The sequence below is a fragment of the Salarias fasciatus genome, chromosome 23 (assembly GCF_902148845.1).
Source record: "Salarias fasciatus chromosome 23, fSalaFa1.1, whole genome shotgun sequence".
NCBI lineage: Eukaryota > Metazoa > Chordata > Actinopteri > Blenniiformes > Blenniidae > Salarias > Salarias fasciatus.
This window is the reverse complement of record NC_043766.1, coordinates 12,139,845-12,157,644: the sequence shown is the minus strand read 5'-3', so window position 1 is coordinate 12,157,644 and position 17,800 is coordinate 12,139,845. Positions and strand designations below refer to the sequence as shown.

The 17,800-nt window shown below is 39.2% G+C and overlaps 1 protein-coding gene across 1 annotated transcript in view; it reads left to right on the top strand.

Annotated features, from left to right (window-relative positions):
• The first annotated feature begins 10,008 nt into the window (after window positions 1–10,008).
• Window positions 10,009–17,800, top strand: part of ror1 (receptor tyrosine kinase-like orphan receptor 1) — a 141,614-nt gene continuing 133,822 nt past the window's right edge. Inside the window, exon 1 of the mRNA XM_030083417.1 lies at window positions 10,009–10,376. Coding sequence (XP_029939277.1) covers window positions 10,271–10,376 — 106 coding nt within the window. The 5' untranslated portion in view covers window positions 10,009–10,270. The remainder of the gene's footprint in view (window positions 10,377–17,800) is intronic.

The following is a 17,800-nucleotide window of genomic DNA, read 5'->3' as shown; positions in this document are numbered from 1 at the left end:
CAGAGCCTAATTTTTTTTTTTTTTTTTATCAACAACCTTAAAGTGCTCTAACATACGTTAGATACTGTCACACGTTAAGATAAATTTGGAAACGTTTTGGCAATGGTGTCATTCAATGAAAACAAATGCAAAGAAAGGCAGAATTAGTCTTAGTAACTGAAGTTTTCTGTGCCTCGAGAAATTTGTGACATGCCCTACTGTTAATGTCCAACTGTTTCTGCACTGTAACAAGGAATTTCTAAAACTGCCAAACTGACAATAAATCAGCAATTTGGGGCAACCTCACACGTCTTCCACTTTTCCCATTACTGACCTGGTGCCTTTCCTTTCCTTTCCTTTCCTCTGTTGTCCAGAAACCACCCAAACAGCCTTTCCATGTGAACCGCAGTTAATCCTGACAAAAATACACATCCACCATTAATAATAATAAAGAAGTCACATCAAAGCACTGTGTTCATGGTTTGATTATTTCTCGTTTTTAATTTCCAGGCGAAACAGTACTTTTCATTTAATTCACAGATGTTTGCCAGATATGTGTGTTTATAGATGCTATGAGTTGCACTTGGAAAAACCAGCTGGTGCTCAGTGCAACAGTAATTTCCCCAACAGACCAAGGATTAAGAAAGCGGAGCATTCATTGGAGAAATCTGTAATGAGTGGGCAGAGAAGTATTAATGGTAGCTTTTATTCAGTCAGGAAGATAAATGCAGAGATCCCGTCCAGAGGTCCGATAGCAGCCAAGTCCTGAAGACGAGTGCTGTGAACATTCCTCTCAAAAGTCAGTGCTCAGACAGGAAAATAAGTATTCTGAAAAATTCTCCTTCCTCCATTCCGATCGATGACAAATTGTCAGATGGTCCCATAGGGTACATCTAGAGAAGCAGTTTAAGGATAACATTTTTAAGAAAATAGAAACCAAATTTGCGTCATGGCTTTCCTTTCACAACACAGACACGTGAAAAGAAAGAAATAATTTAGTGGATTAGTATAAGGGCTGAGAATCAGGTGCACTTGTGCACTATGCAGGGAGTGCTCCCCGTTTCCTTCTGAATGTGAAATGGAAAATTGGTTACAATCACATGATGGCATATTTTACGCCTATTTCTGTCATGTGTGCCAGTGTCATTCAATTTCACCAACACAGTCAGCCAAACCGGTTTCACACTAACCCCAGCAAAAGCACACAACTAAGAGTCAGAGTTCCTGAGCTGTAACTAATTGGTCAATCAAGCTGTATTTTCAGGCAAATATCTGATGAGTTTGATGTATGATGGCATTCGGTTACGCTGACTATTAGTGCTAATTCATATTTCCTGTGATTATACTAAAGCGATCTTTGAGAGACACGTTTCACATGGCCTTGTTGACTATTAAGAACCCTAGATGTGAATAAATGTTCCCGAGCTTTATTCTTGTTTATATAGAGATTACAGATATGGCTGTTCAGGCTGACTGCTGGCCTTCAAAGGTACAATTTGTGGCGTGCGGGATGTAAAACTGCCCTAAACAGTTCCTCTCTACTCCCTCAGGAGTCACAAGAACAGGGTGGAAACACTTTCTTGCTGCATTGTTCAGACCCTGTCAGCCTGACATAGTGCAACGTATAATGTGTTCCTCTTGTTTGGCTCATAATGGCTTGCAGGCCGTATTTGGATTGGCTGTCATTACATCAGGTAATCACAAAAAAAGGCTTACATTAAGCTAGCCCGGTCCACAGCTATTAGATGTCCAAATGGCTTTTTCTGGAGCTGGCACGGAGCCGTGTGTTCTTAGAGTGGTCTGTTCATTGCTCTCCTGTTAGACCAGGGTAATGCAGTGGACAAAGACATCTTTCTATACGTCCTCAAAGACGGACTAAGAAAAGGAGTGAGGTTGTGCTCCTTGGGTTCTCATGATTATATTTGAGTTAAACTTTCATTCACCTTAGTCGCAACTCCATTTGAGTCTATTTATTCAAAAAACATTTTTTTTAATTCCCATTTAAATTTCTTGTTTTTGCCGTTGTCAGTACCCAAAAATGTTTTACCTAATCTTCTTTTGGTGCCATGTCAATGAAGACTACAAATCTGTATGTATATGTATATTTAGACTGTATGTATATTGTTGTGCATAAAAAGTGACGCAGTAAAACACACTTAAAGTAATAAATTATTAACTAAGAACACAAAATACAAGATTAGATGACACAAATGTAAAATGTGAAAACATGTTTAAAAATGAATGAATGAATGAATGAATGAATGAATGAATGAATGAAAGGCAAACAGTGAAAACCAAATTGTTTCTTTTAAATTTAATTTATGGTAACTGTGTCTGTTGAGGTAAGGACAACTTAGAAATTTTATTTCTAAATATGCTTTAAACCTTTTTGTAAAGACAATGAATACAGTCACTGAATCCAATTAAATAATGACAATGAAGCACGTTTGAATAAAATATGTAAAAATGAGTAAAGTAATGGGCTTTGATGTGTTTTGTTCATTAAAATTATCTATTTTGGCAGGCAACCCAGCGGGCACCGTGACGTCTATTTGATGTTGAAGATTGGTCAAGCTACAAGCCCACAAGCTTTGACCTTCTTATGGTTGTAAAACGGTCCAACCATAGAATCAGTCTCACATTAAATGACCGCATCATACATTGTTAATCAATATATTTGACATCAAATTGATGTTGATTTGATGGCTGGAAACAAGGCATTGAATTGATGCAGCGTTGATGTCCCTATAAAACTTCTCAAGTTGAAGCATTTTTTGCAGTATGGGTGCAATACATTTCTGTTCACTCGTGCTGTTTGTGTAGTGTCAGTTATACCTGTTAGCACAGCTGCATAGCGGTGGAGATCGATCCATCCTGGGATGATTCATTTGAGAATAAAATGTTTAGTTATATTTGCATTTTTGATCATTGAGAGAGACTATCACTGGAGGGAGTATTGGAGCAATATAAATAACAGAACACAACGACTCAGCGTAGATGATGGCAGACAGATTACAGTTACATTACTGAAGACACAACACATTATAGAATTTCTATTTAAAGGTCATGTGCATGAAATTCTGCAGAAATGCAAAGATCTCCTTCACTGTTGCAATACAAGACTGCAGGATCTTTCTATCCGTGTGTTTTCTGTTGTAAAAGGTTGACATGGAAACAGCTGCTGATGTTGGCGCAGTGAATAGCACTCTTGCCTCACAGCAAGGAGGTTTTACAGTTCAAATAGCAACTGTGGCGTGGGGCTCGTCGGTGTGGAGTTAGCATGTTCTCCCTGTGTGTGTGCGTGGGCTCACTCTGGGGATTTTGACTTCCTCTCACAGTCCAAAAAAGTACTTACTACCCAGCTGGCATTCGACTGACCTTAAAAATTGAATATTTATCTGAAATAAAGTCAGTTGATGAAAAACATGAATTGATTGGACCAACGACCAATGAACTAAGGTGAAATGGTTGAAGTTGTGTCAATAACTCACTGTGGATTCAACATTGAAATATCAACATTTTTAAGTTGTATTTTTGCAATCATGACTTTTAGAAATTTTGCTGAAATGCATCATTTGAAAAACAACGTTCAACATTCAAACATTTACCATTTACCATTGAAAAATTGTTTATATGAATGTTAACGCCTGCCTTGTATTTGTCTTTTTCTTTGAGTCTGTTCTCATTGTGTAGTAAAGAAAGAATTACGTCGAATAAAAGAGCCAAACGGTTAAATTTAGAAAATAATTTGATCAAATTGTGAACTTGGGTGAAATACAAAAACAAGCACTTTAAAAATCACCACTTTAGCGGGCAGTGTGATTTATAATTTTCTGCACTTTTGCTACTATAGATTAAAACCAACATTGATTCGTGGTTGAAAAATGATGTTGTGATAATGCCACAATAAAATCAATAAAGTCATTATTTGACAGATGTCAAATTGATGTCAAAGGATTGATGTCTTGTTGATTTTTGTTTTTGACCAAATTGTGATAAAACGCTGATGTCAGTGTTTGATATCATATTGATGTTGAATTTACATGAGATGCCCACTGCGAGGTAATACTTAAAATACGACCTCCATCTTAGATTATACTTTCAATAGGTCTTCTCCTTTCCTGATCACCTTTTCTGCACTGTGGGTAATTCCTGGTTTATTCCAATTCAGCATTAAGTGAAAAGAGAAACCTGAGCAAGTATGTTTTTTAAAGCACTAAATCATCCCCATCATCTGGATGTGTACTAGCAGCGACAGGTTGTGAGAGGTCAACAGTTTCAGAGGATATCCCCAAACCAAGCATTAATAGATATAGAGGCACCGCATGAGTCATGACCATCTTTACAATCTCAATTTTCTGGGTCTGGAGCCGAAGTGTACAGGATGATGTGTGAGGCCATAAAAAGTAGTCGTCAATGAGATGAAATGAGTTGGAACGTTTCTGACCGCACAGTTCAACAAAGCTGTGTGAGAGAGGAGTGGATAGTTTCCAGTATTCTCTTTGATTCCCCCTTGTGGATCTCACTCAATAACAAATACTCCAGAAGACAAAACACTTCTACAGTCCAGTGTCTTGTGATGTATGATTGAGAGATATGAAATGACTGACCTGAAAGAAAAGGTGAATATGAAGACTTTATACTCTACAATAAATCGACATGTTTTCACTGATTGCTCTTTGTTTGCGTCATTTGTCCTTACCTCAAATGCACTGTTCTAAAAATACAAGCAGAATACCAAAAATGTTGTAAAATCCAGTGTGTCACATTCAGCTGCTAGCTATTATTTTTCTACTTTCTGAAACGTCATACAGTTTTAGACCCTGTCCAGTTAAACTGGATGAAAACTCAGTGCCTTTTGGCACCAAAAGAACTTTTCTGGAGTTTTGGAGACGTGTTTAAATTGAGAGGGAGCGAAATGGTTCACTGTTAGAGTTCAGTGTTTCTTCATTTGTTATGTATCTATAGCACTTGGGTGTTGCCTGCTCACAGTGAAGAACTACTTTCCTTATATAATAAGGGCAGATTGGTTGTGGAAAAGATTGCTTCACCGCTGCATTTGTTGTATATTAGAGTTGACTGCAGTCTGTTCCACACCGCATTACACTCTGGGTCTGACAGAACCGGGGGTCGAACAGGACTGGGTGTGAGGATAGAGACTTTGCAATGAAGTCAGTATTGTCTGTCAGACATTTGAGAACATCTTCACTGTCCTGGTTTATCTGTTGATTGAAGAATGGAGAAAATGATATCACATTTTAAAAGGTAGACAAAGACAATTGGATAAAAGCACAAATCATTAGTGAAGTAAAGATAGACTGTATGCATTGAAGATCTAAATGTTATTGTTTCTAGGCCTTTCATTGCATTTTATTGACACAGACATCATTGCCAGCTTTTAACAAAGAGTCTCCCTGTCCATATGCTGCAGCCACAGCAAAAAGCCTCAGGGATCTGCTCTTCAAAGAGATTTCAGAGCCCTAATCCACTCCAACATGAAAGTTAAATGACTTTCACCATGCATGGTTGCAATTTTAATAATCTTATCCTACTTTAGGAAAAATGGAATCAACAGACATCAAGGAGTAATAATTGGCCAGTGTCAGAAATAATCTCATAACTCAATCGGCAAAGTTGTGAGGTTCCACCCCTCTGAGTCTCCTTCCTCTCCTCTGAAGATCTGCTTTTGTTTCTCTCAGAGAAAACTACCTAACACACAGCTTAGGTTAAACTCATCTGGCTGCATGCAACGAAAGCCGAAGAGGCTGCTTCAGAGTGAAACACTTACAGATGATGTACATCACCTTGCATGATTCTCCAGACTGTAATCAGTCATGCCCAATTACCTCTGGTTTGACAATTATTTAGAGTTATTCTGTTTGAATTTGCTCTCCATGTGATATCGCTGGAACACAAAAGCTCTCTGTTGTGCTAATTGAAATGTTATGTGAGATTGTGCACATGTGAAGCCACACGTTTTGGTTTGCCTCTTTTACTTTGTGGTCATGAAGCTCAGATCCACTAGAATGAGCAACTCAAACCACAGACCTTGAGAAAGTGAAGAAGTCACAGTCTTTATTACACACACACACACACACACACACACACACACACACACACACACACACACACACACACACACACACACACACACACACACACACACACACACACACACACACACACACACATTATCCAGACAACATTAGTTGAGGAATTCAATGCAGAAGAGCATTTAACAAAAAGGCCACACCCTTATACTAACCCGAGGTTCCCAGAAAGCTTAGGCAGCACTATCTCCAGTGCTGCATTTCTCCAGGGATTGCAATGGAGGAAAGGAAGTGGCGGAAACAGCAGGAGGTATTATTCACAGACCATGTCCTGGACTCCTGAGTCTGACAAAGACCAGGGATATCGGAAATGAAGTTCTGAAAGTGTGAGCATCCAGCTTCACCCTCTCGTGGGCCTGTAACGGAATATAATCCAGTCTCAAGCATTATTTAACACACGCTTTCCCCTTACTCTGTAATGGTTAAATCAAAACATACTTCAGAGGGGGATGATATTTCCCTCTAATGACCAGAAGTAGGTCACAATATGGGAGAACCGGAGAATCTAAATTGCTACCATTCTTTTCCCACCCGCCCCCAAAAATGCTTGTATTGGTCTTTCAAAGTACAGACACGTATGTAGAAACACAGTGTGTAAAAAAGAAAAAAAATCTCACAAGTGAGTACAGTAAACTGAAAGAAGGTATAGAGCTTCAGAGGTGAATCTAGGGAGCTTGATAATACTATAAACCTCTGAAATCATTGAACATATTTGAAGGTACAGTATGTGCCAGTCAACATATGAACAGACGAGATTGCTTAAGGTACAGAAGGAAGAGAAAGACTAAGAAACACATGTATAATCACATGCAGCAGCAAATGCACAATTACCTTTATTGTTTTAGCCATCTATGTTATATTTTTTTTTCTGCAAAAATCAACAAATTCTGCTTTAAAAATATCTGGAAACTTTGGGACTATAATGGTATATTTTCTGAATTATGAGCAATGCAAGAAAATACTTAAACTAGAATTTGGCACTCAGAGAGTGCAGACCTCCGCCACAGCTGAAATCAGTCACCAACAACAATAAGAACACCATACATGATAAAAAATAAAACATTTTATTTCACCCCAACCAAATGTATGGGAGAAAGCTGTTTGTTGCATATTCATATCTCAATGTGTTGCCTCACAGTGACTGACACTCCGGAATCCCCCTATTTTTGTCTGTTCTGGATCCTGGTATCTGGAATACTTCCGTGATCTGGATCAGCAGCTGATATCTCTTAGAGTCATTGAAGAACTTACACTGTAATTTTTTGCTAAGCCCCCTTGTCATTTATTGTTGAGTTATGCCCAACTATGTCAAAGACTGCCCTATCTCTCAATGATAAAGAATCCTTTACAAAATTCCTGGATCCAGACAGTGATCCAGATCATCACCAAAATTTAATGGATTCTAAATTAGCCCAAGACCCACCTTTCCACAAAGTTTCATTGCAATCCGTCCATTACTTTTTCCGTAATGTTGCTAACAATCCAACCAACCAACAAACCAACAAACCGCAGTGATTACATAACCTCCTTGGCAGAGGTAACAAGGCATAGCTGAAGACATTATTCATACATCGGTTTAAACCCGGGCTAGGTGGCCTTATTTATCTGGAGTTGGCTTATTCTGCTGGTGGGATTATGTGTTTTCTGCAGGTTTCTCGCTTCCCTCCCACAGTACAAAAACATGAGGCTAGCTGATGACTCTAAGAGCTTCACAGATTGTTGGTTGAATGTATGTTTTCCATTTTGGTGAACTGGCAGCCTGTCCAAAATGGATGGGTGGATGGGTGAATGGATGGATGGGTGGATGGATGAATGGGTGGATGGGTGGATGGATGATAACACCAAAATTTCCCATCAAACTGAATGTGAGCATTTATGACTCTGTGTTTACACTGTTGTGCAGTGGTGCCCTGTCCAGCAACGTCTCATGTCCTGTATGTTTTAAATATCTTTCTGCTTCAATTTAACAGTTATTCCACAGCTAAGCTGACAAGAAAACCCAAAAAACAGGCCCCTCACTGCAGTCAGGTGTGTAGCAGCAGGGAGCGACTTAAAACAATCAGGACACTGGGGCTCTAGGATCATGGTTCGAGGCCCCTGCTGTCCATGATGTACCTTATTTTTGCCCAGAGTTAGGTGCAAATGGTTTCGTCACCCCCGTAAAGTAGAGCAGTTGAAGGCCAGATAAATGAATGGATGTTCTATTAAGCATAAAATTGTATCGAAGGAGCTCGAACACAGAAATGGAAGACCTCTACCAATATGCAGCATTTTCCTACTGTGAGAGATCTACAGATAAGCTCCAAAACTGTCTTTTGTGAATTTGACATGTGCATTTGTTTTAAATGAGGTTCATTGGACGAGGAAAAAAATGCTTCAAATAACTGACTAAATATCATCATGCATTTAATTCATTTATTTTATTCATTTATTTGAAATATATGACTGTATATGAAATATATGGCTACTATAGCACGGCATGTTCAGACAGAAATTGAAAAATATTCATTAAGACTTTTACTTACCAAAGGGAAAAGGGCTATCTCTAAAATGATACTTCAAGGTATGAAAATTGTCAGATATTTCTTATCACCTTTAGACAGTTGAGAGATCAAGTTTTCTTAAAAATGAAAATGTGGAAAAATAAATACGCTCAGAAGTGATTGGACACATATGACCTGCTTTAATGGAAATGATCATTTCTAATGTATTACAGTGTGTGTTTGACATTCATTGTTCAAATGTTCATTTTATTTGAGTAAACAGAACAGAATAAAGTACAAGAGATACAAACATATTGTTTGATCGACATCAAAAATGCAAGTCTGTATTATTATGTACTTCTCTAAGTGTACAGTGGGAGGTAAATAACAAATGCCTACATTATTGAAATCAAATTATATCTAGGGGTGTTTGCACAAGCTCTTTTCTTGCATCTGTTAATGCAAACGTCTGTGGGGTTTTTTTGCCTGTGACATCTCCTCGGAACATTTTTTAATAGCTACAAGGTCGCTTCAATCAAGTGTATTTAAATGAGGTTAAAAAAATGACTGATAGTTGGAGTGTATGAAGTACTTTCTTCAATTTTACTTGTCTTTGACTTGTATTCATGAAAGTTTTTAGAAATGTAATAACAGTTCTGTTAGTTAAGGAAGAAATCACCCCATTGATCGTGCACACCTGTCGTAAATGATCCCAGACAAAAGAGAAATGTAAAACAGTTACTCATCTGTACTTCAAAACTAAACATAAAATTTATATACTATTTCAAAGCATTTTCACAAGTTTTGAAGACCAATTTTTGGGTGACAAAATAAGGACATGTGTCACAACTGACCAGAGTGTCTGTTCTGATTTGGGGACTGGCATGCCTCAGCCACAAAAACAAAACAAAACAAAACAAAACAAACAAAAAAAAAAACACTAAATGCAATTTTTAAGAGAGAATTAATGCCAGTCCATTTTGTTGGCATAGCACTGGAACATGTAACAGAACAGTTGTGCGCAACAAGAGGTTGCACTGAAAGCAGAGTCCATTCTCTTGTTATTAGGAATCATTGCCGAGAAAAGGATTGCTGCACAAAAAAAAAAAAAAAAAAATCCATACAGATGAATATATATTAAAGTAGTGCTTAAACATGAGCATTTTAAAACGCTCAAGTACACCTGTGAAGTAAAACTGAGCACAACATGTGCTGGATTTCACACTTGGCCGTGCATGGCCCCTGGTCTATGATGAGTCTGACCCCCTGGTGTTCACCAAGCCTTTAGCGGTCTGCTGGTAGTTCCAGTAGTTACCACGTGGTGGCGACACGTGGCTAATCAGAGCCATGTGGCTCCTGTGGGCACAGATCCCGCACTGAAGTCTGCTGGAAGGATTTCGCTCTGTTGGAGAGACAGAGAGAGAGAGAGAGGCAGAGCGGGGTGAGCCCAAGCGAGGAGGAAAGAGGCAGAAACCAGCGGAGACAAAATAACTTGAAGACTCACCTTTTACCGGGAAAGTTTCATTGAGCTCTCAAGGAGCGGCGAGCGAAAAAAAAAAAAAAGCAAAAACAAGCAAACCACCCAAAGCGCACAATCCATCAAGGTACTGTAGCTGATTCGTTCAAGTTTTGCTGAAATTAAACGTTGTGCGCGGTGGATGTGAGAGGCGTGCAGAGGTTTGACACAGAGCCGGAGGAATGTATCCAACTCGGGCAGCAGCGAGCCATCGTCCGCGGAGATGTCCGGCGTGCGCTCCGTGGATCACCCTGCTGCTCCACTGCGTCCTCAACCTGAGCGCCACCGGTGAGTCTTCAAACCCGCAACCCAGCCTCCCGAACATGCCCAGCCACACCATGCGCTTCTGGTGCCATCTCCTCTGGGTGTGAATTAAATAGGTCAGAATTGATTTGAAAGATGATAATTATGATATTGAATAAGAATAATAAATATAAGTAACTGGGTTTACTTCCCGGCGTGTCCTTGATGCGCGGAGGAGCACTTTTGTTTTGACTTGTTGCGCTTCCATCAGGGCATCATGAGCCCTGTAGTTTTAATGTCACTCAGTTCATTTGGTCTTGAATTAACTCATGAGTGATTTCAGACTGTTGTGCCATCAGTGCCCCGCTGTCTATCGTTGAGTCTCCTCTCTCATGCAAATCATGGTTAGTTTTTGGATTATCTTCCCATTGTCATTCTGCAGTCTCGACACGGGGAGAGACTTGACTCTATTGGCAGACAATGGGGGGCTCTCAGCAAGTCAGCTGGGCTGCCATTGTATCCCTAAGTGCTACCTTAAATATTTAGATCGATTTATAGATAAACGGTGCAGCCAGGCTTTCTTCAAAAGCAAACAACACTTGTATTTAATATTTATTTGAAATTAGGATGCACTGATGGCTCCCGGTGAAGATATGCAGCCTGTGGCATCCAGGACCTACGCATTTAAATGAATAGAAGTCATTAAATTATCATTTAAATAGCCTGGCTTTGTTTGCTCATGCAAACTCCTATTTTCCACTGACCTTTACTTCTCCCCGTGTGAGTTCACCATCTTGAAGAAAAGATTATCCGATGGGATGTGTTACAGCCTTTTAGTTGACCAATATAAGTATGATTGAACTCCGTTTGAAGTAAAATTGAGTTGTTTATGCAGCCATTCTTGGAAGGCAATCTCGTTTTTCCCCCTCTAGTGTACTCTAAGCATGCAACAACCCCTTCCAAGTGATGAATTGCCACTACAAGGTTTGTCGTGGTGTGTTTAGATTATCTCTGTGCTCCTCAAATGCTTGTGGCTGATTTCTACAACATGAAAAGGTGTACAGTCGGTGTACACTGGAGTGTGGGTGTAAAAGGATTTTTCCTATGTCCCTTCTTTTCTCATCACTTGCTCCTCCATATCTTTAGCCTCTCTTACTCTGAGGTAGGAGGAATGTTAATCCACATTACTTAACTGAAAGAGCGAGCTATGACTTCTTCAAATGGAGTTTAATGGCTGAATTTGAAGTGGAGGGGAGCCAAGCCCCAGCTTAATTCTGCAGCTACTTCATATCTGAAAATAGTGGAAATGACTGTGTCTTTTTACATGTTAGTTAAACAGTTTGGAGATAAAATGTACCCTGAAAATTTAATTTCTTATGCTAATACTGTTGTTCATGAAGCAAAACGGATTTGTTTTGCATTCCCTCTCACTAGTGGAAACTCAAACTACTGAATGAGACGCTTCATTCTCTGTTTCCTATTGATGATCTGCAGCTGCTCTGTGTAATTATTTTGATCCAGAGTTTCTTTGTACATCCAAGGAGGCCTAGCGTTACTGTTAAATAAATCATTCGGAAAACACGAAGACTCATTAAAATGCCCCCCCTCCCTTTATGTTTTCAGACTTGACCTCTTTTTCACATCTTTTGGAGCAGTTATTGTCCAAGTTTATAAATGTATGACACCGCTTTTTTTTTCTTTTCCTCTGTTGCTTGCTGTAATTTCAGAAAGAAACAAAGTGATTTGACTGAAATCAAACACAAAGAGCACAGCGTAGGAACCACGCGGCTGTAGTACGGCTGTATTGTGGCAGCAACTGTGCAAGTGTGACAAAGAGAAAACTTAAAAAAAGGTGGGGGCCTCTCCTCATTTGTTGCCGGTCTGGTTTGATGGTCGGGCAGAAGTCACTTTTCTGTCACTGTGGTTCAAGTGAAAGTGCTTCCAAGAGCAATCCCAGCCTCCCCCAGCCACACAAAGGGAGTCTACTTTACACTGCAAGATGTCACGACGAATTCAGAAAGTTCCCAAAAAATAAATACAATAAAAAAAACATATGGTATACTCCTTTATTGGAGAAAATCATAAGTTTTGGATACAACTGCAGTGTCTTTTAAAGTTTAAAACGTGTAAGAAAAACAGTGGCTCTAGTAAAAGAGGCTTGTATGTTACGGTCATGACATGAAATAGTGCGTCGTCAGAAAGTTACTTCAACATCTGAGTTTATATGTTTTTGTCAGTTGCTAGAAGGCTACCCTGTCATCGTCGGGTGCCAATCTAAACACGCAGTCAGAATTGTGTGGATTGTGGGATTTAATTCTTAAAACTTTGCTCCACTTGTTGGTTTTACTTTTGAAATCGCTACCAAACCCACAGCAACTATGAAGTGGGGATTCAGGTTTTCTGCCCAGCATGTTTTATTCAGAATCTCTTATCCAAACATGAAACCCGATGGTTTCTCATCGATCTTCCATGTCACTTTTTGAAATTCAGTAACTGGAATCAATCTGGAGCCTCCAAGCGAAGGTAGAATACTTCTTTACAGGTCGTCAGTCCAGCGCAGTGCAAAGACAATCACAACTTCACACAGCTTAGAGTTTACAGTTAACCGCAACAGATTTTATTTCTTTACACACTGATGGGCCCCCCCACTGTGATGTGAGATTGCTAACCACGACCCACCTTGCAGCACCCGCATGTTCTGAAGCTTTACAGTTTGATTTTAACTTAATGTCAGTAGCTCAGAATTTCATAAGAAAGTTTCCATCGTTTTCACTTCCATCAGGAAATTGATCTCCAGTGTTTTTTCGCTTAATTGCAGTATTAATAAAGCAGCATAAAGTTTATGAACCCAAACTGATGAAGTGAAGAACAGTTTTGGAAGAGATGGGACTCACATGGGCAGTTTCAGTTTTGTTTTGGTTTTTTTTTTAATATTTTGGGAGATCTGGCATTTTGCCCTCAAAACTTAAGACATGCTAAAATGGAACTCGTCAAGTTAATACTTAGTCGTATGATAACTATCGTCATAGATGACAGGGCTGCTGGTCTTTATTCTTGTACCCGAGACGCCCCCTTATCTTTTAAGCACAAGTTAAGACCAAGAACTTTAAAAAAATGGTCACTATTATTAATTTCATCTACCAGCCAATCCCATTTAATTAAGTTATTATCTGTGACACATTGATAAAAATAAAATGACAGCAGTGCTTCCCTCTTATTTAAACCCTGTAAAGGTCTCTGAACGTGGCACATTCACCTCTGAACATAAAAGGTCCTCTGCAGAGCAGTAACTATGGGAAATCTGTTTAGAGTTGCAGTTAGCCTTTTAATAACACTCAGGAAGGCTATAAATCATGTTGGGGGGAACTGCCTCGGCACAGTTTTCACCAGGACACGGTGTTGACAATAAAGGCACTTCGCTAGTTAAAAAAAAAAAAAACATGGTCTGACTGGCTGAGTGTGTAGCAGCTTGTCCTGCTCTCCCTGCTACTGAGATCTCTATCTGCTGGCATTGTCTCTGTGGTCGACTATCCCTCATGCATCCTCACGCATTGTGAACATATTTTAGTGCTTTCCATCGTTGTAATATTACTGTAAATTCTTCTTTTCATTAGTGGTCACATTCATATTATCAATATATTATGTAGCTATTGAGGAGAACTGTGATCCCATCATAGGCTGAGTGTTACTTTGCTTTTAGTCAGAGGACTGCTTAATTTCTTACTCAGCTCCCACCCTGCCCTGAGCTCACTATACCAACTCAAACATCAAATGCTGTGCATCCTTAAAATATTTTGGCAGTTGCAGAAAAATGTGGCAGGAACTGTACGTGTGAAACAGATGTACAGTCCCTTTTTCTTTTCTTCTTTCAACCATTTGACTCCATTTGCAGTGTGTGAAACAGGAGGAAAATCATACACCTTAATTTAATCAGCGCATAGCCATAAATCATATGCTTAGACTCTGTTTTATGTCACTGATTTAAAACATTGGCGTGTAAAGTATGTTGTGCACTGGCAATTACCTACTTCCCATTCGTTATTAGGCACATGTGTTGCCTAAGCTGTGCGTGCCTCAGTGTTGCCACAGGGCAAAAGGTTTGGAGAATATTGTTTGCTAATTGTTTAAGTGATGTACAGCCAGCAGGCAATTTGTTTTAAATGACATATAAAGAAATGAAGATATCAAATAACATTTTTTGCTCCTTTTTTTAAATTAAGTTTTTTGTTTATTTATTACTCTTCTGCCTGCAAAACTTCCATTATAAGGAACATTTGCACTATGTTGAATGATTCAGTTGCTGACCGGAATGTACTGATAATATGTCGTCAATACTTGGTGGACGGAGGAATTTTGGAAGGAGAGTCTGATTCAAGTTTTTCCTCTTTGCAGAGCTACTCTCTGCCAAGTGAGGGAAAAGACTTTTCTATGAATGTCAAGAAATGCAAACTTCCTGCATTTGCATAATATTGGCAGAAAAATGCTCATATTCCCACAAAATCTGATTCTGTGGTGCACGCTTGGTTTTCGGTGGTCAGAGTACTTCGGAGAGGCAGCGTTTAATCAAAGGCTAAACACAGTTCACTCAGATCCTTGCTGGAGACGTTTGATAAAGTTTCTGCCACTACAGGCTGTAGCCAAGCGTGAAAAACCTTTTTCCTGCAATTTACCGTCTGCACAGGAGGGTCAGCCTGTTAAGAAGAGAAAAACCTCAACGGGGTTCAGGGAAATGCAGAGCGGAATTAAGAAAGGGAATGAAAAACATTTGTTGGCGTTTCTCTGCTGTAGTTGAATGTTGTAGACTGAGCAGAGAAATAAGCCGAAGCAAAGTACTGTTGTTTTTCTCTCAGCTAAAGAAAAAAAAAAAGAGAGACATACCTCTTCTACTGATTAACCTGCACTGTATATGTCCACCCCCAAATTAAAACTCTTCTGTAACTTCTATTCAATACTTTCTGTGTTGGTGTCTTTCAACTGCTGCCTGGAAGACAAATTACGCCTGCCACATAAAAAATGGTCTCTGCTGTACTTTATACACACAACACAATGAGTCCTTTGCTCCAGTTGTAAGGCAAGCTGTAAGTGTGAGAGCGTGCTGATGACAAAGTGACACTTTAATGAGTCTAATGGAATAAGCCACACATACTGCATATCAATTTCCCATATGGACTTGGCAGAGTTTAAATGTGGAGGACTGCAGGGAATAGCAGGGGCTTAAAGCGCTCTAAATTTCATTGAGACCTCTCTTCATTGGAGTTTTATCAAATTACCGCTTTGCTAGCGTCCTCCACGGCTAACTTTGCCCTGGCTTAATATGTGGAGATCATGCTACATTTCATTTAATAGGGGCCAGGATGAAACATGGCTTTTTAAATTCCCCTATATGTGTCAGAGTAAATCTTTTTAAACCCTGTTTGCATAGCATTAAGGACTTCAGAAACTCCCACTGCAAGCAGACGGGCAGATTGCTGTTCACCTACAATTAGCTCTTTGTACAACACCACATTCCCTCTAAGGTATTAAATACCCCGGGCTTTAGAGGCTTCTCTGCCAGAAAATATTAGTATTTATCCACGCCCCCCCCCCAAAAAAAAAAACAAAAAACAAAAAAAACATATTTTCACTTCGTCAGTTTTATTACTTAAAAGATATGCCACTTTCAGATTTGTGTACATTTAAAAATTGGGTCACGTTATCCCTTTGACTACATATTTACAACTTAAGAAAGAACTGCATTAAAAAACAAGTCTGCTTTATTGAATATATTCTTTTAATCTGATATTGTTTTTTCTTGATTTAGAATTTTGTCAGTGTAGAAGATATTCGAATCAGTGTACACCCATTCAAATGAAAATGGAGCTTTTAAAGTCTCTATGCAGTTGATAAACACAAACCCAGATTTAATGACACTATTGTTGCTGTGATCAAAAAACAGTTGAAGAAACTGCACAGAAAATCATTACAGCTGCATGAATATTAGGGAAAAATCATCTGTTTAATATGAACCTGAGAGAGGACAATAACTTCATCATATTATGCATTGATGCTGTCCAAATATGTACTTAATTAGTACAAATCTAAACTATTGGATGACATTAAGAGACAAAAAATTATATTGGTTTGCGGCATAGTTTTCCGCTGAGGATCTTTATGGAAAGAAAATATTGAGGAATCTGTCTCATTGTTTCTTTTTCTCTTGACCGCTCTGTGTTGTGTTACCATAACACTAAATATCACTTAATGTTTTTTTTTTTTTTTTTTTTTTTTTTTTGGGAGGTGGGGTGACATTTAGAGGGTTACTACTTTATTAAAAGACAGTGGAAAGAAAATGCTGTTCAAAGCTTTCATGGTTAAGCTTTGCAGTTAATCTGTGGTTGACATGAATGCCGAGCCGGGCGGTGGTTTGGGAAGCAAAAATCAAATTCCTCTTTCTGTGTATAAATTGATCTTTTTTCTTTTTTTTTTTTTGAAGTTGTGCATATCAAGGCACATTTCCAGTGCCACACAGATATCGAGTTAGTGTTTGCTGGAAGGTCAGAAAATGGTAAACCCCTCAGTCACCCCACCATCATCAGCATGACACTGACACTCTTTGGCGCTCGCCTTATCTGGCTGGCACACAAACTCTGAGACAAATACTGGCCTCTGTTCCAGATTTCTTCTTTTCCCTCTTTTTTCTCACTCTGTTGGCTGATTCTCTATCTCTCACACACTCATGTCTCCTTCCTTCTGTGTCCTTGCAGGCATTTTGGCCGGCGAGTGGCTCTTCCACTTGGCCCTTCTTGCCTGGCTGACTGACATGCTGCTCTTGGCTAAGCTCTATGTGTTTACTCAACAATAACTCGAGAGCTGGGGAGGCTCCCCAGCGTCTCCTGTGCTCTTCACGAACACAGAGATAACGGCTCGTACGGTCCTTTTTCGTTGATGTGTGTAGCTTCTCTGGAAGGAGAGCGGCGTCTTGTGCTGCTGGTCGATGCAGAAACACATCATACTTATTAAGTTGGAGTTATGTGATGATTCTGAGAAGCGTCCCCATTCAGGTTTTCATATGTATCTTTGAGGCTCCGTGTCTGCTCTTTCGCACATGCGGTGCTGTGGTTATGCTGCAAAAGCACTGGACCATCAGCTGCACAGAGACATTTGTATAAACTTATCACTCTCCAGTTATTAATAGAACGTTATCTGTTTTTTCACAGTTGTACATGTTCAAAAATGATTCTTGGCAGATCCACCTTTCAATTCTTTATTATTCTTCGTCTCTGTCTTGTTCTTTTTTTTTTTTTTTTTAAAGGCTTCAATACACAAACACAAATGTAGTACTGTGTAATGTGGAAAGTGCTGAGCATACAAACTTCGCTCCTCATGTGGAATTGGTTAAACAGGGGACACTTAGACTCCAGGAAATTAAATTTTACGGAGCATCTAATGATTTGTGTTCATTCCTGCTTCCTTTTTTTAATATCTGAAAA